We start from the raw sequence: 23,707 nt of genomic DNA, 5'->3' as shown, positions 1-23,707 counted from the left end.
CGAACTTGCCAGTATCGGAAATTATATAAAGAATAAAAATGTTATTTTGGACAATGTCTAATATAGAATAATATTACTCTAATATAGAATTACATAAGGAATACAATACAATACCGTTAAAAGTACTGAATACAAATATTTTAAAACTTAAAATAAGATTTTGTTTTACAATTGTTTCGACTCTGGATATAAAAATAACTTATATTAAATTATGATTAATTTCTGGTTTTATATTTACTATACAGTTAAAGAAATTTTTCGTATTCATTATATACTGTTAAATACAAAAAAAATAGGTCATTTCTATTTAGGCTTTATGTGTGTTCAATAGATACACTATATGGGGTGAATAGAAATAAGCTATCACTGTTTCGACAGATTATCTTATGTAAACCTAACAATTTGTGATATAAAACGAATTATCTTCTGTATCTATTTTTTTTTTATAAATTTGCAAATTTAGTTTAGTTCGTTGAGTTCCGCTACTTGAAAACGCAATGCCTCCAGAATTCAGAGGAAAGTTGACACTTGACACTAAAACCGCAGTGTATCAACTATCATATTATTTACAAAGGTGAAAGCCTCGACCATAATAATATACAAAGAATGTGTGAATGTAATGGATGTGAACGTCTCACCACACATGCTAAGTTCGTTGTTACATTTACTAAATAATATTTTAAAAATCGTCACAGTCGTGGTTGATTCAAGAATCAAGGTACTAGATACCTTCGTAAATACTTTATAATATCTAGTTGTTAATTTTTAAGGCTGTAATAAACTTTTTAATATTACCATAATTAAAGGTAAAAAGGAATATTGAATAAAGTGACCGACAACAAGAATCTAATGATAATAATCTGACATTATAATTAGTTCATAAAATGTTTAATAATACGTTAATATACATATAAATACAAAGATGCCCTTGATGATATTTATAATCTACTCCGTTGCGTGATGAGAACGTAAAGCTTATTGACTAAACTGTTTGAGCGACATAAATGAAGCGCAGGTTCAAATTACTTTTCTTCTTCTTCTTCTTTGTCGTTTCACTCTTGACAGAGCGGTCGTGGTCGTCCATTAAAGGTTGGTGGTGCGCCACACAATCAAAATTACTTTTACTAACAATATAAACAAGTTGTAACAAACGTATAAGAATTTCGACGTATAGATGAGAACGTATGGCTTAGTGGTCAGAGCGCCTGGTCGGTCCAGCAGGCGCGGTCGAGTATTCGAATATTTTTGTTTCCTAATTCCTAAGTTTGGAATAACACTATATTGGAAATTTGAAATTGAACTTAAAACCAACATCTTATTATACTAAATGTATAAAAGTAATAAATTGTTTGCAGACAATCAATATTGGCCCTGAAAATTGTCTCTATTTCTTACTTTTGTGTACTTACATAATTATTGAGAAGGTACGAGGCCGCTGTGACGGCAAAAAACACGTATTTACGCAAACTATGGCTACCTACTAAGATGTAAATATTTTACAACAAATCCTTTCCTCTTTTTCTGGAGCCAATTGCTTCGAAGAAATGAAAATATAAATTTAAATAAACATTTCAATTGCTCGTGTGGGGATCGAACTCACAACCAGTCGCGTTTACAGTTTTGCCAGACACACTTGTGGCCCTTGTGCCAGAACTGGCCTCAACTTGGCAGAAAATGGAGAACGGAGTGTCTTAACACTTGGTTCCCAGTGCCTACTCTACTGTGTGCGGGATACAGCGTTATGAATTGATTGCAAATATATTAAAAAATATATTATTCATATTCATATGTAAGTTTTTTAAGAGGAAAACAGCTCTAGTACAGGAGACATGTATGTGAAGTTAAAAATTATAGGTATTATAAATACGTGAATAGATAATAAATGTATCATTAAGATTAAAAAACTAATAAAAAATTCCTTTTACGTCCCCTCTACGGCTTACTCTTGACCTCCATTTGGTGCAACGGAGTAATGATTTGGAATACAAAATATAGATAAGCGCTAAATTTAACGTTAAGTCAAAATAAAACAAGATATTTAAAAAAAAATCATTTGAGACCAGTCGTGGGCTTGTGGCGCAGGGGAACCAGTGTGTGTGTTGTGGGGGGTCCTATCCGCACTCGAAGAAATGTAATATTAAATATTTTAATTTGTTTGTTCTGGTATTGAAGCAAAACTCTACTTACCCTGATATGTGAAGCCAGAAAAAAAAATAAAAAAAAATAAGAACCTAAGTAAATGAAATAAACATAAAACATCTAAAGCTTTTATTAAAAACGTACTTAGGAAATATTTTAGATATACATATATACTTACAGGTAGGCTTACGTACAGGCTTAGTTACAAGTTATTATTGCTTGTTAGGCTTTTAAATTATTATAGATATACATAATTGATCAATATCTAGTAAATAATAACAAAATAGATAAGATAATGGCTCTTAGAAGGAAAATATTCCACGTTAAGGGTATTAATTGCTATGTAAACCAGGCTTGGACAATATATGTAAATAAATAGTTTAAAACAATTTCAAAGCGTAATTCCACACTGACGGAATTGGCTTAAAACATATAAATTTTTCATACGTTTTTTCTCAGTGAAATCCAGAATGACGAATAACTTCATTTTTTTACTTGGCTCTAATTTCATATTGTCATAAATATACAGGCCAGCAACGCACCTGTAAGTCCTCTGGTGTCATACGAGGTTGTGGCCGGTGGTGATCGTCTAGACCCTTACGCTCGTCTGCCTTGTCTTCTCCATAAAAAAAAATTAATCTATTGTACATATATTTAGATTATATCTAAGAATAAAATTTATTTTATAAAAACATTTTATTATAATATATTATAATATAATTAAATAAAACATTTTATTAATAAATAACCTTTCTTTACATTATCATATTATCTTCTGGCATAGATCGCTACGAGCCTCCCATACGATTGAAAGGCCCGTAGCGAATTAAATATTTTTTAGTAAATTTTATTTAAGTACCTACCTTGAAATATGTTTATTTGTTATATTTTTACACGTGGGCAACAAATATTTCAAATTTAAAATTTAATACTTTTATTCGAAAATTCAATAAAATGATTAGTTTAAGATTTAGTTCATTCTTGCCCACATATCTAAAATCCAGTGGCGTAGCTAGGGGGGTGCGAGCGGTGCGGTCGCACCGGGCATCAACAGGAAAAGGGCATCAGAGTCGACGATTAGTGTGTTTTTTCTTTGTTTTTTAGACTTTATACCATTTTAAAGGGCATCAAGTCCTTTAAGCCGCACCGGGCATCAAAATAAAAGGGGCATCAAAGTCGACGATCACTTTGTTTTTTTAGAACTCAACGTCGATGATTACGTTTTTTTTAGAAGTCATCAACAGGAAAGGGGCATCATGTCCCCCGAGCCGCACCGGGCAGCAAATACCCTAGCTACGCCACTGCTAAAATCCGTCCTTATAAATAAAGTTAGTCATCCGGATAATTGAAATCAAATCTATAAAGAAAAGCTGGTTTTGTGCATGTGTAGCACAAATTTGTATATGTCTATTAAAATCAATAAGTACATAGTAACGAAAATCAACGTTTATTAAGAAATTATTAACATTTTCCAACATACGATTTATATAGGTACATACTAGTGGACCCGAACGCGGCTACGCCCACTTGAACTATACGAATATTTATTAAATATATTTTAATTATCTTGAGTTTTCAATACTTGATTATTAGTTAATAATTTGGGTGACATTTTCTAACAACAAACTTTGCAAATCATTGCTTAGCAACGGTCGCATAACGGTGGTTGTTATTAACATGGCGGAATAAATTGCATGTCAAATTAAAAAGTATTTTAATATATTGGTATATATCGAAAATATCACAAATATGACAAAAAAAAGTATCCTATGTTCATCCCGAGACCCTCAAGTATCTCTATATGAGTATTTTATCACAATTAAATTAGCGGTTTGGTCCTGATTGTGTAAAAGACAAACAGACAGACAGACAGACAGACAGAGTTACTTTCGAATTTATAATATAGGTATGGATTAAATTACGCACACATTTTCATACATAAATTTTCTTAGGCTTCATTGTAGTAGTTTTTATAAAATAATAATCGCTGTTTCTAGTCCGGATAATCGTGTATCCGTATAACCGAGGGCCGGATAATCGAGTTTCTACTGTACATATATATTTTAATGGTTATTTAAATATGACAATTTAAATGGTAGCTTACTTGTATAACGACCGTGACTACGTAAAATGTTACTTAACGATATAATGTCCCGTTCAACTTAAGGAAACATTCATTGTAAGACAACGAGGTCTATTATACACACACCTAGTTTTCTTTTAATATTTCTAATTTATAACTTACAAGTTAAATATATAATTAAATTATAATTAATTATAGTTGGAAATAGTGCTGTGATAGTCACTTTTTTTTATAATAAATATCTTCTTCTTCGTCTTCTTCTTATATTTCTTCTTCAATTCAAAGGAAAGTGTTTTATGTCGGCCAACAAGTAAGTTTTGAGACTTCTAAGACTATTTTGTAAATGAACGATAAAGTTAACTATTAATCGTATTATAAATTAATATTTTTTTTATTGTGGTCTATTTCAAAGTAAATTTTATATTTTTATACCCCATATAAAATTTTATTAATGGAATAATAAAAATGATGCGCTAAGTTTTGACGTAACATTTTACTAGAGAAATTAAGTATCGCTAGTTTCATTGTAAAGAATGAGCATTTAAATTATAGCTATTTTAATTATTAAAATGAGGAATGGAGTTTTTAAACACTACTTTCCCTCTGCCTACCCTTCTGTGAACTGGATACAGCCTGAAGCTGGAAAAAAATATTTAGTTATATAATTTTACCCATATCAAACTTGAATTTTAATATCATCTACGAAGTTTAAGCCCTTAAGCTATAAGTGAATATAGCTTCGATATAACTTTTTTGAAAGATTTTGTTGAACATGACTGTAAGAAAAAATTAATAATATTTCGTTGTTTTAATATTTAAGGAAAAAATAATAATTTAAAAGAAATTATTTAAGGCAACACGTGCAAATTGCGTAGCGGGATTTAAGCGGGATTTGAACCCTTTGGATTTGAGCGAGATTTGAAAATTTCGTCATCTAAGGCTTGTCACAAAAGACGCTTATCTTACGAGTGTGAATTATTTATTAATATTATAGAACTAGCGACCCGCTCGCGGTTTCACCCGCGTGAACTATGTTATTATTAATTTCTGTCTCCATGGCTACGTCCTAGTGACGTCTATGCAAAATTCGAGACTCCTAGCATTTGTAGTAACGAAGTTTCATACAAACTTTCGACCCCAAAAACAACCCCTTAGAAGTCGAAATTTGCAAATTCCCGTCTTAGCGAGCACCTACGTCCTATAAGTAACTCCTATGCAAAATTTGAGATTCCTAGCACTTGTAGTTTCTGAGATTTCGTGATGAGTGAGTGACCTTTCAATTTTATATATATAGATTATAAATCATAATTTCTTTGTTTTTTAATAGTAATGAACACTCTCATCGTGATTTTAATATCGCTGCTTTCACTCAGCTTGCTTTACTGGATATATTGGAGGTACACACATCGCAGGTTGTTGAAATTGGCTGCACTAGTCCCTGGACCACCAACGTTACCAATTTTAGGCAACGCTTTGCTCTTTATGGGACAACCGGAAGGTAAAATATCAAAATTCGTTTTGATAAATGTACTTATCATATGGGCATAGGATAGGCCTGTGCCCACCCCAGAATAATCTGGTGACCACCCCAGAAAAGTCTGGTGCCCACCCCATTATTCTATTAATTAACAAGAAAGTTTACCCTAAACAATAAAAAAAATCATTTACACGAACACACAGAAAGAAAATATCTTTAGATATTCTACCTTCGCTCAATATTTAGTGTTTGTTTTATTGCAAGCGTTTTGTAAATAAAAAAAAATATACCTTTTTAAAGAATGTTGTTCTACGAAATTGCTATAAAATATCATTGTTATAATGTAGTTCAAGCGGGCGATGCCGCGAGCTAGTCGCTAGTATATAAATAATTTTACTTTACAGAACAATTAAATAAAATTGCAAAATTACTGAACACATATGGACAATACGTCAGATTTTGGCTGGGACCAGAACTTAATATTTGTGTGAACAATCCAACGGATATACGGGTACGTTATGTTAAGTTTAGGAGTATTTTTGGCTAAATATTTATATATATTAAAAAGCTTTTCCCTGAGTAAACTTTAAACTCTTAGAAGCCTCACTTTCCACTATTTTTTTGAGTTGAATACCGAAACTCAACACGTAATGCTTCCAGAATACGGCAGTAACTGGGGAACGTAAGTGTCTTAATGCGAACGAAATGTATTACCGCTAGGTTCCCTAGCGGTAATACTAGGTTCCCTAGAAGCTAAAAAAATGTCAACCATCAAACTTTGATAAGTGATATTATATAACAATTGTAATAGTAAGTTATAATATCACTTTTCTAAGGAATACGAATCTCCTGAAAATGTGGGAAATAAGTAATAAGTAGAGAGTATAAAGACACTAGCGGCGTTAAGGTAGGGCGAGCCTGGGCGACCGCCCAGGGGCGCCGGAAAAAAAGGGCGCCGTAGACGCTCGTTTAGGGCGCTTTGCGCAAAGATGTCTTAAAATGGTCTAAGATTTTAAAAAAACAAAGTCACCCTCGTCTTTGATATCTAAAAAAAAAAACAAAGTCATCGTCATTGAAATATTTATCAACTTTGAAAATAAAATTGCAGAAAACATAGATTTTGAATGAAGACTTTGAATTTCATTGTACTCATTCCCTGTTTTGTATATTATTGAAATGTAGATAAGGGGGCGCCGAAAACATTTCGCCCAGGGCGCCGGTAGTGCTAAAACCGGCCCTGTATAAAGACATCACTGAGTGACCCAACACTGAGTTTTATCTTACTAGACAGGTTAAATGAAAATACAATCTCTTCAAATCCACAACCATCACGTGAAGAGTTTGTAGAGAAGAGATAGACGATGTCAGTATTACTCGTACGTAGATACAAATATTTATACTTTTAACTTTTGTTTTAGTTTCTTCTCACAAGCAATAAGGTAAACAAGAAAGGACCACTCTATGACTTTATGGTATCTTTTATTGGCCAAGGAATTCTAACAGGAGGTGTGTATTAGATATATCAAATTTTCTTCTTTATTTTTATATTTATGCCCCGTTTTTATATAATGACTAGTAGACCCGAACGCGGCTACGTCCGCTTGAACTATACGAATATTTATTAAATATATTTATGAAATTATTTTCAGTTTTCAGTAGACAGATGCGTTAAGCAAGTTCAATTTGGGTGACGTTTTCTAACAACAAACTTTGCAAACCGTTGCTTAGCAACGACAGTTGTTATTAACATGGCGGAATAAATTGCATGTCAAATAAATAAGTATTTTAATATATTGGTATATGTCGATAATATATATACGATATACAAATATGAGAAAAAAAAGTATCCTATGTTCATCCCGAGACCCTCAAGTATCTCTATGAGTATTTTATCACAATTAAATTAGCGGTTTGGCCCTGATTGCGTAAAAGACAGACAGACAGAGTTACTTTCGAATTTATAATATAGGTATGGATAAGCTTTCAAATGGTATTCACATGGTCTAAAACCTCATAAAATAGCGTTCTTCCGCTTTTGTGGTAGAGTGTTTTTAGAAGCTGAACTAAAGATTAGAGAAATAAGTCGACTAGTAAAACATATCTAAATTATATTCAACACTGTTATCTGCTACGTTTCTCAATCTCAAGTATTTCTATAGTCTATTCCTTTGGGCTCGAGACAAAATGTAAACGAACAAACCAAAGCTTCTCAAACTTTTATTGATAATATCTCATTTGTACGGATATGACGTTAACAACAACCACTTTGTCCGTAGTAAAGGTATCTTTGATTGTTTTTACTTTTAAATCATTTCTTGGTTAACGTCCACAAAAAAAACAATAACAGAAGTAACATTTAAATTATTATTTTTTACAAATTATGAATTTAATTTAAAATTTCAATTTCGAGGTCCATCATGGCGCCTTTATAGAAAACTGGCTACGCCATCATACAATAAAAAATCAGTTCAAATCTTTTCGGAAGTTTTTAACAGAGAAGCTGACGAACTGGCAAATAAAATTGCAAGCAAGAATTCCGAAACTTTTGATGTATATTTTGACGTAGTACACCGAACCACCCAATGTGTTTGCCGTAAGTCCTTTAAAGTTCTCTTAAGTAGGTGTAAATGTATATCATATTTTTCACGCCGTATCCCGTACATAGTAGGGTATGCAGAGGGAACCTATTGCCCTTTTTCCACTAGATTATGGAGGCATTGTGTGTTGAATAGTGTAACTCAACGTTGCGCTTTTATCTCATTAAATGTTAAAATTTGGGGTGAAGATCGAACTTCAAAATTATTCTTAGGTTTTTAGGAAAATTATACATAAAATAAAAAGGGTAGGGAAAAAGAAGAAGGGTTTCTTATTAAAGTAAATATTTTTATAAATTCCCTAAGTTTAGACAATTTATTGATTGCAGAAACGCTAATGGGATTAACAAAAGAAGAATCACAAAATATTAAACGCTTAAACGATGTAGTGATGAACACGCAAAGGTATCAAAGATATTGTTAAAATTATTTACCAGATATCAAATCATCATCATCATCATCATCATCATCAAGAGCCATCTTTTGTCCACTGCTGGACATAGGCCTTTCTCAATTCTCGCCACCACCCTCGATCCTCAGCTTTTCGGGCCCATCCGCTACCCGCCAACCTTTTTATGTCGTCGGCCCATCTTGTAGGGGGTCGTCCCACCGGTTTTTTTGTACGGAGTCTCCATTCTAAGACACGTCTGCCCCAGCGGCCGTCGGCTCTACGACAGATATGCCCCGCCCATTGCCACTTCAGCTTACCAATTCCTTGAGCTATGAGATATCAAATATTAAATAAAATTAAATAACGTTAATATATTTCTTCTACAGTATGTATGGGGTTATATTTTCGAAAATGACGAAATGGTGGCTCCACATACCTTTCTTTTACTGGCTAACAGAATATAGAAAACAAGAAGTTGTTTTCAAAAAGATGATCGACATAATGACCTCAGATATATTGGAAAAGAGAAGAAAAGCCATAAATGTGTCTTCTTCCCTCAATAATGATGGCATAGGAATCGTTGACAGATTCATAATGGATGGTTTAAGCGATGCTGAAATCAAATTGGAAGCATTTACTCTGTTTACTACGGTATTTATATAACATTTTTTAAGTGTTTATAACAATTTTATGTAGTCTGTGGATAGCGTGTAGCTGAAAAAGCCTATTTATTATTTTAAATAATTAATAAGCTTTAGAAAAAACCTAGAGGCTCCTAATTGTTTATAAAGTTACTCTAAATATCTAAATATTCATAAATTGAATCTGTGATCTATGACCTAAGAATCCAACCATAAACCAATAGAATAGACCACATCACCACCAGTATTATGGTTCCTCAGCTAAAAGCTAAAAGTTAGTTGCTTCAAGATTAGACCTAAAACTTATTGCAAAAAATATTTATCCAATATAATTACAAAATACATATAATAAAATAATAACGATTACAGAGTCAAGAAGCTGCAGCAAAAATTACCTCAGCTGTCCTAGTATTTTTGGCTCATTTACCAGATTGGCAGGTAACGCACAATATTTTTATTAACAATTAACAACTGTTAAAAAAAGGTTTTAGGCTTATATTTTAAATTTACTCTACTGTAATCAATATTTCGACGTTTCCTTTAGGTCACTAAAACACTGGTTTAATACCAGTATTTTTTGTTATTACTGTTATTTTTAACTGGCCTACTTTAAATCATTAAACATAAATATGTACTTACTTTTACTACGCTTTTATTAACTTCGGTCGTATATGTAGCTATGTAAACTTTTGGTTTAGTAATTATTTACTTTTTTAAAATTACTGGATCAAACTGAGCAAAGGTGACATTATGGAATGTAGGTACTCCACAGCCTTGTAAAGCTGTCAATTATATATATACCTACTAGAGTGTTTAATACTGCGGTAAATTTGCATTTATTACGAACGATTAAACTATTTAATTATATTATAATCATGATAAAATTATATTTCTAAGAATTGAATAAATTATATTTAATACAGTATATTAGTTTAATAACGAGGATAAAATGTACTTAAAATATAATATAATATAAGTTGTGGGCAACCTTTAATAGGTGTTGCAACATTTGTTATCTAAATTGTGATATACTTTTATTAAATTAGTGAATCAATTTTACATTTTTAAATATAAATTATTATATAAAAAAAATACAAATAAATGAATAAAATATTATTAACGGATTATTTGTTAAGCCTGTAATATTATGTTACATCTTTTCTATGAGTTTGTGGAGAGAAGCTATTCATTATCTACCCTTGCAGTGACTGGCCAACTTCCGCTTTGACTATCTGACTATCAACAAACGAAATATTTAATAAACTTAGAATAACAGTCTAAGAATCTGATTTTACTCTTTGTAAAAATGTAAAACAAAAATGTTTAAAATATATTCTCGTTCTACTGGTTCTCGTCATAGAACTATCAAGTTTAGTTCTATGTCTACGAGGTTTAGGCTGAGAGCCCAGAGCCCCTTGACCTACGCCATTTTAGTAAGGCCGAAATTTTGAGGATTGACAGTCTAATTTTATAGTTATAATCTTACGTTTCTACTCACCTACGTTAGAGTTGAAACTCTCATATTTTTATTACTAGACCCTTTACATGGGCCTTTACTCATTTTCTCTGGCAGGAGCCAGACACCCTAAAGGTTGTTTAAAATTGAGGCAAAATACATTATACTCTCTCAGCCTATCTCCCTCCACTGCTGAACGTAGATCTCCCATCATCATCTAGCGCTAACTATCCCGGTCTTTCGCTTCTTGCATCCATCCGATGCCAGCCACTTTCTTTAAATCTTATAATGAAATTTATTTCTAATTAACGTTTGTAGGAAAAAGTATATAAGGAAATTATCGAAATAGTCGGCCTCAGTGGTGATGTCACAGAAGAACATTTAAAGCAGCTTCACAACCTAGACTTAATATTCAAGGAAGTCTTACGGTGGCTATCCATCGCTGCTTTTATACAGCGAACTGTTGAAGAAGAAATCTCTATTAATGATGGTATAAAATTTTCTATTAATTTTTGGTAACACGCTGTACCCCGCGTACAACTGGGTAGGCAGAGGAAACGTAGTGTTAGAACATTCCGTTTCGCTCTCGCTTTAAGGTCGCCTCGAGACCTGAACGAAACATTTTATTTCTTATAATCCATACCTATATTATAAATTCGAAAGTAACTCTGTCTGTCTGTCTGTCTGTCTGTCTTTTCCGCAATCAGGGCCAAACCGCTAATTTAATTGTGATAAAATACTCATATAGAGATACTTGAGGGTCCCGGGATGAACATAGGATACTTTTTTTTTCTCATATTTGTAATATTTTCGTTATATACCAATATATTAAAATAATTAATTTGACAAGGAATTTATTCCGCCATGTTAATAACAATCGTCGCTACGCGTTGCTAAGCAACGGCTTGCAAAGTTTGCTGTTTTAAGAAAACGTCACCCACAGTGAGTTTGCTTAATGCATACATGGCGCGCGCCGATATCGATTTATACAAATCTCTTTATACAAATCATTAACAAAAATTAGATGATTTCTATAATTTGATATTCATCCTTATGAAAATAAATATAATAGTCACTTTTAGCATTTCATCTAGATGGAAATTATAATTTACTGTATAACATTCTAATAAATAATTAAGATGTGACTGATTCCAAATGACCTAGCCTTCGGGCGGCATAGTATGAGTATGACCGACGCGAACGGGCGGATGACTTTGATGATTTTGTAAATTTTTATAGATTTTCGAATTACTATTATTTTTTATGTAATTATTTGCTGCTTATAATTAATTTATCTCAGTTCGGTTATCTATACCGACACTTAAAATATCGTAATTTTAATCATTTGAGATTTTATTTAATATTGTTCGCAAAAATTAATAATTATTTAATATAGAAAAATGTTTAGTACGCGCGCACAGCAAACTTTAGGTTTTTTTTTCTAATATTAAGAATTTCCTTTAGTTACTTTTACTTCTTTGGTTTGTTCATTTCGGTTACTCAGATATTTTTTCTAATAATAAATCTCCACTTATTATTATTTTTTAACTTATTTTAATGATTTAGGCTTATATTTTCGCGGGCGTAGCCGCGTCCGGGCCCACTAGTATCTATATAAATTTTAATAAATAACTCATTCCTCGAGTGAGGATCGAACCCACGACCAGTCGCATTGATAGTCACATTATATTATATTCATTTTAATTTCAGGTAAAATTACTCTACCCGTCGGTACATCCTTAGTCATTCCAATACACGAACTTCATAGAGACCCGCGTTACTGGGATGAACCATACAAGATTAAACCAGAAAGATTTCTGCCTGAAAACATGAGAAGTCGAGATCCAAATGCTTTTGTGCCTTTTAGCTTAGGTGTTATGGATTGTTTGGGTTAGTATTTTTTTCCAGCTTCACGCTGTATCCCGCACACAGCAAGATAGGCAGTGGAAACCTAGTTTTAAATCGCTTCGTTAACCACTTTCCGCCAATTTTTTCTAGGCATTACGTGTTCAATAGCAGAACTCAACGACGGGCGAAGCGAAGAAATGAAAATATTAAGAAATAATAATTCATTCTGAGTGAAAATCGAACCCACAATCAGTAGCGCCACGACTGGCCTCGTATTACTAAAAAAAAATATTTTATCAGGTAAATTTAAATTATGAGTGGATATCGAAAATTAATAATTAAAATAATTTCATTTAAATACAGGTCGCATTTATGCAACATCTTTAATTAAAATATTGGCAGTGAAAGTTATACGTCAAGTACATTTAGAAGCAGATGGAAATATTGAAGATTTGGACCTCCACGTGGCTATTTCAGTAAAATTTTTCAAAGGTTATAATTTAAGAGCTCGACCTAGAACATAAAAATAATAATTAAATTGCAAATAATTTTATAAATTAATTTTAATTTAAAACTGATTAATTATGTAATCATTAATTTAACGCTATTTATAGTTATTTAGTAACTAGAATAAGAAATAAAATATAGACTAAATTATGCCAAGTTATTTTAACTTTCAAATGTACGTAGTTGACGCCGTCGTGCCGCAGGGACACCTGTGACCGCGACCGTTGTGGGTTCGATTCCCACTAGGAAACATTTTCATTTCCTCGCTTTGGTAACGAAGCAAAGCACGGCGTTGAGTTTCGCCACTGAACATTCAGTGCCTCGAGAATTCAGCAAAAAAATAGGGAACGGAAGTGTCTTAATGGGAATGGAGTATGTCAACATTAGGTTCCCAGGTTCCCTCTGCCTACCCTGCGATGAACAAAAAAATAGTCAACCCTTAACCTAACCTTGATCTTTAATAATATTAGACTAAGCAAATAAAGATAAAATTATATTTTTTTATGCAAATTTTGTAAGATAGAGCCAAGTTATTTCTTATTTAATTAATAAATTAAGTAAAACTAATTTCCATGTGTGATTTGTCTCATGTCTAATTTTTATGGTCCTCTATTAATAAAATCACTCGATCCCGATATGCTATGTAATATATATTGTAATATTAATAACTAAAATACATATTTAACCAATAATATTTATTTTATATTATAGGAACAAACTTTTGATATTTTTTAAGATAAAGACTAATGTGTTTATTGTATTATTATTTTTTTATTAATTCCCAATTATATTTATTTTTTCGAAATAATTACCGGTATAAGTGTGTAGAGAGACAGATGAATATTTCATCCCAATTTTTTTTAAAATTTAATTTATAAGGCAAACAAATTTTGTTTTCTTTTAATAGTCTATAATTTCAAAGATCTATCTTCTGCTATCTACGAGATACACTGAAGTTAAAAAAGTATCTAATAATAAAATAATAAAAAAATTCTCTGCGAAATAGTGATATTTAGAGGTGAAAGTCTATCTTTTTACCTAATAGTCGATTAGGTAAAAAGGTAGACTGATCCCGTTATTAGTTTTTTTATAATTAATCTGATATACATTTATTTAATCGATTGCCTAATTCAAAAATGTAGTAGGTACAAGGTTTGGGGAACCTAGTATTACCGCTAGGTTCCCTAGCGGTAATACTAGGTTCCCTAGAAGCTAAAAAAATGTCAACCATCAAACTTTGATAAGTGATATTATATAACAATTGTAATAGTAAGTTATAATATCACTTTTCTAAGGAATACGAATCTCCTGAAAATGTGGGAAATAAGTAATAAGTAGAGAGTATAAAGACACTAGCGGCGTTAAGGTAGGGCGAGCCTGGGCGACCGCCCAGGGGCGCCGGAAAAAAAGGGCGCCGTAGACGCTCGTTTAGGGCGCTTTGCGCAAAGATGTCTTAAAATGGTCTAAGATTTTAAAAAAACAAAGTCACCCTCGTCTTTGATATCTAAAAAAAAAAACAAAGTCATCGTCATTGAAATATTTATCAACTTTGAAAATAAAATTGCAGAAAACATAGATTTTGAATGTAGACTTTGAATTTCATTGTACTCATTCCCTGTTTTGTATATTATTGAAATGTAGATAAGGGGGCGCCGAAAACATTTCGCCCAGGGCGCCGGTAGTGCTAAAACCGGCCCTGTATAAAGACATCACTGAGTGACCCAACACTGAGTTTTATCTTACTAGACAGGTTAAATGAAAATACAATCTCTTCAAATCCACAACCATCACGTGAAGAGTTTGTAGAGAAGAGATAGACGATGTCAGTATTACTCGTACGTAGATACAAATATTTATACTTTTAACTTTTGTTTTAGTTTCTTCTCACAAGCAATAAGGTAAACAAGAAAGGACCACTCTATGACTTTATGGTATCTTTTATTGGCCAAGGAATTCTAACAGGAGGTGTGTATTAGATATATCAAATTTTCTTCTTTATTTTTATATTTATGCCCCGTTTTTATATAATGACTAGTAGACCCGAACGCGGCTACGTCCGCTTGAACTATACGAATATTTATTAAATATATTTATGAAATTATTTTCAGTTTTCAGTAGACAGATGCGTTAAGCAAGTTCAATTTGGGTGACGTTTTCTAACAACAAACTTTGCAAACCGTTGCTTAGCAACGACAGTTGTTATTAACATGGCGGAATAAATTGCATGTCAAATAAATAAGTATTTTAATATATTGGTATATGTCGATAATATATATACGATATACAAATATGAGAAAAAAAAGTATCCTATGTTCATCCCGAGACCCTCAAGTATCTCTATGAGTATTTTATCACAATTAAATTAGCGGTTTGGCCCTGATTGCGTAAAAGACAGACAGACAGAGTTACTTTCGAATTTATAATATAGGTATGGATAAGCTTTCAAATGGTATTCACATGGTCTAAAACCTCATAAAATAGCGTTCTTCCGCTTTTGTGGTAGAGTGTTTTTAGAAGCTGAACTAAAGATTAGAGAAATAAGTCGACTAGTAAAACATATCTAAATTATATTCAACACTGTTATCTGCTACGTTTCTCAATCTCAAGTATTTCTATAGTCTATTCCTTTGGGCTCGAGACAAAATGTAAACGAACAAACCAAAGCTTCTCAAACTTTTATTGATAATATCTCATTTGTACGGATATGACGTTAACAACAACCACTTTGTCCGTAGTAAAGGTATCTTTGATTGTTTTTACTTTTAAATCATTTCTTGGTTAACGTCCACAAAAAAAACAATAACAGAAGTAACATTTAAATTATTATTTTTTACAAATTATGAATTTAATTTAAAATTTCAATTTCGAGGTCCATCATGGCGCCTTTATAGAAAACTGGCTACGCCATCATACAATAAAAAATCAGTTCAAATCTTTTCGGAAGTTTTTAACAGAGAAGCTGACGAACTGGCAAATAAAATTGCAAGCAAGAATTCCGAAACTTTTGATGTATATTTTGACGTAGTACACCGAACCACCCAATGTGTTTGCCGTAAGTCCTTTAAAGTTCTCTTAAGTAGGTGTAAATGTATATCATATTTTTCACGCCGTATCCCGTACATAGTAGGGTATGCAGAGGGAACCTATTGCCCTTTTTCCACTAGATTATGGAGGCATTGTGTGTTGAATAGTGTAACTCAACGTTGCGCTTTTATCTCATTAAATGTTAAAATTTGGGGTGAAGATCGAACTTCAAAATTATTCTTAGGTTTTTAGGAAAATTATACATAAAATAAAAATGGTAGGGAAAAAGAAGAAGGGTTTCTTATTAAAGTAAATATTTTTATAAATTCCCTAAGTTTAGACAATTTATTGATTGCAGAAACGCTAATGGGATTAACAAAAGAAGAATCACAAAATATTAAACGCTTAAACGATGTAGTGATGAACACGCAAAGGTATCAAAGATATTGTTAAAATTATTTACCAGATATCAAATCATCATCATCATCATCATCATCATCAAGAGCCATCTTTTGTCCACTGCTGGACATAGGCCTTTCTCAATTCTCGCCACCACCCTCGATCCTCAGCTTTTCGGGCCCATCCGCTACCCGCCAACCTTTTTATGTCGTCGGCCCATCTTGTAGGGGGTCGTCCCACCGGTTTTTTTGTACGGAGTCTCCATTCTAAGACACGTCTGCCCCAGCGGCCGTCGGCTCTACGACAGATATGCCCCGCCCATTGCCACTTCAGCTTACCAATTCCTTGAGCTATGAGATATCAAATATTAAATAAAATTAAATAACGTTAATATATTTCTTCTACAGTATGTATGGGGTTATATTTTCGAAAATGACGAAATGGTGGCTCCACATACCTTTCTTTTACTGGCTAACAGAATATAGAAAACAAGAAGTTGTTTTCAAAAAGATGATCGACATAATGACCTCAGATATATTGGAAAAGAGAAGAAAAGCCATAAATGTGTCTTCTTCCCTCAATAATGATGGCATAGGAATCGTTGACAGATTCATAATGGATGGTTTAAGCGATGCTGAAATCAAATTGGAAGCATTTACTCTGTTTACTACGGTATTTATATAACATTTTTTAAGTGTTTATAACAATTTTATGTAGTCTGTGGATAGCGTGTAGCTGAAAAAGCCTATTTATTATTTTAAATAATTAATAAGCTTTAGAAAAAACCTAGAGGCTCCTAATTGTTTATAAAGTTACTCTAAATATCTAAATATTCATAAATTGAATCTGTGATCTATGACCTAAGAATCCAACCATAAACCAATAGAATAGACCACATCACCACCAGTATTATGGTTCCTCAGCTAAAAGCTAAAAGTTAGTTGCTTCAAGATTAGACCTAAAACTTATTGCAAAAAATATTTATCCAATATAATTACAAAATACATATAATAAAATAATAACGATTACAGAGTCAAGAAGCTGCAGCAAAAATTACCTCAGCTGTCCTAGTATTTTTGGCTCATTTACCAGATTGGCAGGTAACGCACAATATTTTTATTAACAATTAACAACTGTTAAAAAAAGGTTTTAGGCTTATATTTTAAATTTACTCTACTGTAATCAATATTTCGACGTTTCCTTTAGGTCACTAAAACACTGGTTTAATACCAGTATTTTTTGTTATTACTGTTATTTTTAACTGGCCTACTTTAAATCATTAAACATAAATATGTACTTACTTTTACTACGCTTTTATTAACTTCGGTCGTATATGTAGCTATGTAAACTTTTGGTTTAGTAATTATTTACTTTTTTAAAATTACTGGATCAAACTGAGCAAAGGTGACATTATGGAATGTAGGTACTCCACAGCCTTGTAAAGCTGTCAATTATATATATACCTACTAGAGTGTTTAATACTGCGGTAAATTTGCATTTATTACGAACGATTAAACTATTTAATTATATTATAATCATGATAAAATTATATTTCTAAGAATTGAATAAATTATATTTAATACAGTATATTAGTTTAATAACGAGGATAAAATGTACTTAAAATATAATATAATATAAGTTGTGGGCAACCTTTAATAGGTGTTGCAACATTTGTTATCTAAATTGTGATATACTTTTATTAAATTAGTGAATCAATTTTACATTTTTAAATATAAATTATTATATAAAAAAAATACAAATAAATGAATAAAATATTATTAACGGATTATTTGTTAAGCCTGTAATATTATGTTACATCTTTTCTATGAGTTTGTGGAGAGAAGCTATTCATTATCTACCCTTGCAGTGACTGGCCAACTTCCGCTTTGACTATCTGACTATCAACAAACGAAATATTTAATAAACTTAGAATAACAGTCTAAGAATCTGATTTTACTCTTTGTAAAAATGTAAAACAAAAATGTTTAAAATATATTCTCGTTCTACTGGTTCTCGTCATAGAACTATCAAGTTTAGTTCTATGTCTACGAGGTTTAGGCTGAGAGCCCAGAGCCCCTTGACCTACGCCATTTTAGTAAGGCCGAAATTTTGAGGATTGACAGTCTAATTTTATAGTTATAATCTTACGTTTCTACTCACCTACGTTAGAGTTGAAACTCTCATATTTTTATTACTAGACCCTTTACATGGGCCTTTACTCATTTTCTCTGGCAGGAGCCAGACACCCTAAAGGTTGTTTAAAATTGAGGCAAAATACATTATACTCTCTCAGCCTATCTCCCTCCACTGCTGAACGTAGATCTCCCATCATCATCTAGCGCTAACTATCCCGGTCTTTCGCTTCTTGCATCCATCCGATGCCAGCCACTTTCTTTAAATCTTATAATGAAATTTATTTCTAATTAACGTTTGTAGGAAAAAGTATATAAGGAAATTATCGAAATAGTCGGCCTCAGTGGTGATGTCACAGAAGAACATTTAAAGCAGCTTCACAACCTAGACTTAATATTCAAGGAAGTCTTACGGTGGCTATCCATCGCTGCTTTTATACAGCGAACTGTTGAAGAAGAAATCTCTATTAATGATGGTATAAAATTTTCTATTAATTTTTGGTAACACGCTGTACCCCGCGTACAACTGGGTAGGCAGAGGAAACGTAGTGTTAGAACATTCCGTTTCGCTCTCGCTTTAAGGTCGCCTCGAGACCTGAACGAAACATTTTATTTCTTATAATCCATACCTATATTATAAATTCGAAAGTAACTCTGTCTGTCTGTCTGTCTGTCTGTCTTTTCCGCAATCAGGGCCAAACCGCTAATTTAATTGTGATAAAATACTCATATAGAGATACTTGAGGGTCCCGGGATGAACATAGGATACTTTTTTTTTCTCATATTTGTAATATTTTCGTTATATACCAATATATTAAAATAATTAATTTGACAAGGAATTTATTCCGCCATGTTAATAACAATCGTCGCTACGCGTTGCTAAGCAACGGCTTGCAAAGTTTGCTGTTTTAAGAAAACGTCACCCACAGTGAGTTTGCTTAATGCATACATGGCGCGCGCCGATATCGATTTATACAAATCTCTTTATACAAATCATTAACAAAAATTAGATGATTTCTATAATTTGATATTCATCCTTATGAAAATAAATATAATAGTCACTTTTAGCATTTCATCTAGATGGAAATTATAATTTACTGTATAACATTCTAATAAATAATTAAGATATGACTGATTCCAAATGACCTAGCCTTCGGGCGGCATAGTATGAGTATGACCGACGCGAACGGGCGGATGACTTTGATGATTTTGTAAATTTTTATAGATTTTCGAATTACTATTATTTTTTATGTAATTATTTGCTGCTTATAATTAATTTATCTCAGTTCGGTTATCTATACCGACACTTAAAATATCGTAATTTTAATCATTTGAGATTTTATTTAATATTGTTCGCAAAAATTAATAATTATTTAATATAGAAAAATGTTTAGTACGCGCGCACAGCAAACTTTAGGTTTTTTTTTCTAATATTAAGAATTTCCTTTAGTTACTTTTACTTCTTTGGTTTGTTCATTTCGGTTACTCAGATATTTTTTCTAATAATAAATCTCCACTTATTATTATTTTTTAACTTATTTTAATGATTTAGGCTTATATTTTCGCGGGCGTAGCCGCGTCCGGGCCCACTAGTATCTATATAAATTTTAATAAATAACTCATTCCTCGAGTGAGGATCGAACCCACGACCAGTCGCATTGATAGTCACATTATATTATATTCATTTTAATTTCAGGTAAAATTACTCTACCCGTCGGTACATCCTTAGTCATTCCAATACACGAACTTCATAGAGACCCGCGTTACTGGGATGAACCATACAAGATTAAACCAGAAAGATTTCTGCCTGAAAACATGAGAAGTCGAGATCCAAATGCTTTTGTGCCTTTTAGCTTAGGTGTTATGGATTGTTTGGGTTAGTATTTTTTTCCAGCTTCACGCTGTATCCCGCACACAGCAAGATAGGCAGTGGAAACCTAGTTTTAAATCGCTTCGTTAACCACTTTCCGCCAATTTTTTCTAGGCATTACGTGTTCAATAGCAGAACTCAACGACGGGCGAAGCGAAGAAATGAAAATATTAAGAAATAATAATTCATTCTGAGTGAAAATCGAACCCACAATCAGTAGCGCCACGACTGGCCTCGTATTACTAAAAAAAAATATTTTATCAGGTAAATTTAAATTATGAGTGGATATCGAAAATTAATAATTAAAATAATTTCATTTAAATACAGGTCGCATTTATGCAACATCTTTAATTAAAATATTGGCAGTGAAAGTTATACGTCAAGTACATTTAGAAGCAGATGGAAATATTGAAGATTTGGACCTCCACGTGGCTATTTCAGTAAAATTTTTCAAAGGTTATAATTTAAGAGCTCGACCTAGAACATAAAAATAATAATTAAATTGCAAATAATTTTATAAATTAATTTTAATTTAAAACTGATTAATTATGTAATCATTAATTTAACGCTATTTATAGTTATTTAGTAACTAGAATAAGAAATAAAATATAGACTAAATTATGCCAAGTTATTTTAACTTTCAAATGTACGTAGTTGACGCCGTCGTGCCGCAGGGACACCTGTGACCGCGACCGTTGTGGGTTCGATTCCCACTAGGAAACATTTTCATTTCCTCGCTTTGGTAACGAAGCAAAGCACGGCGTTGAGTTTCGCCACTGAACATTCAGTGCCTCGAGAATTCAGCAAAAAAATAGGGAACGGAAGTGTCTTAATGGGAATGGAGTATGTCAACATTAGGTTCCCAGGTTCCCTCTGCCTACCCTGCGATGAACAAAAAAATAGTCAACCCTTAACCTAACCTTGATCTTTAATAATATTAGACTAAGCAAATAAAGATAAAATTATATTTTTTTATGCAAATTTTGTAAGATAGAGCCAAGTTATTTCTTATTTAATTAATAAATTAAGTAAAACTAATTTCCATGTGTGATTTGTCTCATGTCTAATTTTTATGGTCCTCTATTAATAAAATCACTCGATCCCGATATGCTATGTAATATATATTGTAATATTAATAACTAAAATACATATTTAACCAATAATATTTATTTTATATTATAGGAACAAACTTTTGATATTTTTTAAGATAAAGACTAATGTGTTTATTGTATTATTATTTTTTTATTAATTCCCAATTATATTTATTTTTTCGAAATAATTACCGGTATAAGTGTGTAGAGAGACAGATGAATATTTCATCCCAATTTTTTTTAAAATTTAATTTATAAGGCAAACAAATTTTGTTTTCTTTTAATAGTCTATAATTTCAAAGATCTATCTTCTGCTATCTACGAGATACACTGAAGTTAAAAAAGTATCTAATAATAAAATAATAAAAAAATTCTCTGCGAAATAGTGATATTTAGAGGTGAAAGTCTATCTTTTTACCTAATAGTCGATTAGGTAAAAAGGTAGACTGATCCCGTTATTAGTTTTTTTATAATTAATCTGATATACATTTATTTAATCGATTGCCTAATTCAAAAATGTAGTAGGTACAAGGTTTTTTTTTGGTTACTTTTACTTCATTTGACACATGTTCTAGTAAGACTTTGCAGTTGTCGCGTTAAATTCCCTCTTAATTTTGTTTATTTAGTAAAAAAATTGTATAATACTAAAAAAAGGTGAATTGATAACCTCCTTATCTTACAGAAGTCGGTTAAAAATAAAACATAGGTACATTACATACCGGGATTGGTTAAAGTGAGAGTTTGTGTTGACTTATATGATTCGTTGGAATTTATTATATGGTAAGTTCTAAGGTAAGATTAGTTAAGATGCCAGGTGTGGCGCGTGTGACTATAAGCGCGATAGGTTGTGGGTTTGATTCCTACGTGAGGAAATCAATTTAATATTTCCATTTGGTGTGGCAAAGCGCGGCGTTAAGTTTCGCCACTCAACCTTTGCTGTGTGCGGGATACAACGTGACATTGAAAATTAAAAACAATATTAAGATAGATACTGATCTCCTACACGTTTCTTCTGCTCCTGTCCAGGAAAAGACGATACTATCTATCTTTAGCTATGAAAACGTCCGATTCTATATTATCTATACAAATCTTATAATCCTTTTATATGTAAAAAACTTATAATCCACTTACATATATATTAAGAAACTTCAAAATCCTACATTAATTTAGAGGAAGGCCATTTTGTTTGTACGTGACAAGAGAATGCCTCTATCGCCGGAATTAAACAATTGTTTATTTACTAATCTGAAACAATATCACTTTTTATGACTCTTTTTTAGTGTCTCATTGTATCCCACATACAACAGGATAGAAAGAGGGAATCTACTTCTCCAAACACTTTGGTCCCCATTTTCCAGAAGCATTGAATCTTGAGTGGCGGTACTCAACGCCGCGCTGTGTCTCGACACCAGAGCTAAGAAAATGGACAAATTTAATGATTCATTTCCTCAACTGGGAGTCGAACCCAGAAACTGTCGCGTTGACAGTGACACTTTATGCGCCTGAGGCATAACTGGCCTCAAATGTCTCAATTTTTGCTAAATGAAAGGAAAAAAAACAAGGGAAATGACCACTAGAGTTAGTTGAAGTAGCTGTCTAACCTTCAATCTAGAGATATCATCTTCTCAGTATACTTATTAAGCATTTATGTCACGTAAATAAAATAAAACGCCTTTATAGTCTCACAGAGGTCACGAAATATGAAATTTTTGTTTAAAAGTTTGTATAACAAAATTTTTCGTTTAATAATATTACTAATTTTATAATCGAAAGATAGACTCATGGGCGTTGAAATAGGTGGAGGGGAGGGGGCATCTGGTCTGTGTCCACTCCAGAATAATTTGGTGTCCATTCCAGAAATTTTACTAATTTGCCCCGAATAATTTAAATAATAATATTTACACGATCATATGTGTTCAAAGCTAAAGAAAGAGAAAGAAAGAAAATAATTTTCCCCCAGAAAATAGCTTTAGATACGCCCGTGGGTAAACACACACGGTACAGGCGTGTAGCCCTTTTCTATAGCATTTTTTTGATGAAAAACGTCTTTCTATT

General features: G+C 32.2%; 2 protein-coding genes across 2 annotated transcripts; both read left to right on the top strand.

Annotated features, from left to right (window-relative positions):
• The first annotated feature begins 5,551 nt into the window (after window positions 1-5,551).
• On the top strand, window positions 5,552-13,758 carry LOC146540554 (cytochrome P450 4c3-like). The gene is made up of 10 exons (XM_085203527.1): window positions 5,552-5,720; window positions 6,104-6,210; window positions 7,118-7,205; window positions 8,110-8,292; window positions 8,623-8,698; window positions 9,071-9,335; window positions 9,695-9,763; window positions 11,100-11,271; window positions 12,492-12,671; window positions 12,993-13,758. The coding sequence occupies exons 1-10, from the start codon at window positions 5,552-5,554 to the stop codon at window positions 13,151-13,153; spliced, it is 1,470 nt and encodes a 489-aa protein (XP_085059653.1). The 3' UTR covers window positions 13,154-13,758.
• Window positions 13,759-15,018: 1,260 nt separating this feature from the next.
• On the top strand, window positions 15,019-21,653 carry LOC146540553 (cytochrome P450 4V2-like). The gene is made up of 8 exons (XM_085204021.1): window positions 15,019-15,101; window positions 16,006-16,188; window positions 16,519-16,594; window positions 16,967-17,231; window positions 17,591-17,659; window positions 18,996-19,167; window positions 20,388-20,567; window positions 20,889-21,653. The coding sequence occupies exons 1-8, from the start codon at window positions 15,065-15,067 to the stop codon at window positions 21,047-21,049; spliced, it is 1,143 nt and encodes a 380-aa protein (XP_085060147.1). The 5' UTR covers window positions 15,019-15,064; the 3' UTR covers window positions 21,050-21,653.
• Window positions 21,654-23,707: the final 2,054 nt, after the last annotated feature.

The sequence above is a fragment of the Heliconius melpomene genome, chromosome 2, assembly GCF_056956725.1.
Source record: "Heliconius melpomene rosina isolate 202511_hmr_F chromosome 2, ASM5695672v1, whole genome shotgun sequence".
NCBI classification, from domain to species: Eukaryota; Metazoa; Arthropoda; class Insecta; order Lepidoptera; family Nymphalidae; genus Heliconius; species Heliconius melpomene.
This window is presented reverse-complemented; position numbering and strand designations above follow the sequence as displayed.

Excerpts from the sequence above, each read along its gene's own strand:
- LOC146540554 (XM_085203527.1), top strand. The coding sequence starts at position 5,552 with ATGAACACTCTCATCGTGATTTTAATATCGCTGCTTTCACTCAGCTTG. Across the intron at positions 6,211-7,117 it reads ACAATCCAACGGATATACGG|TTTCTTCTCACAAGCAATAA; the intron begins GTACGTTATGTT and ends CTTTTGTTTTAG. Across the intron at positions 12,672-12,992 it reads AGGTGTTATGGATTGTTTGG|GTCGCATTTATGCAACATCT; the intron begins GTTAGTATTTTT and ends ATTTAAATACAG.
- LOC146540553 (XM_085204021.1), top strand. The coding sequence starts at position 15,065 with ATGGTATCTTTTATTGGCCAAGGAATTCTAACAGGAG. Across the intron at positions 19,168-20,387 it reads AGAAATCTCTATTAATGATG|GTAAAATTACTCTACCCGTC; the intron begins GTATAAAATTTT and ends TTTTAATTTCAG. Across the intron at positions 20,568-20,888 it reads AGGTGTTATGGATTGTTTGG|GTCGCATTTATGCAACATCT; the intron begins GTTAGTATTTTT and ends ATTTAAATACAG.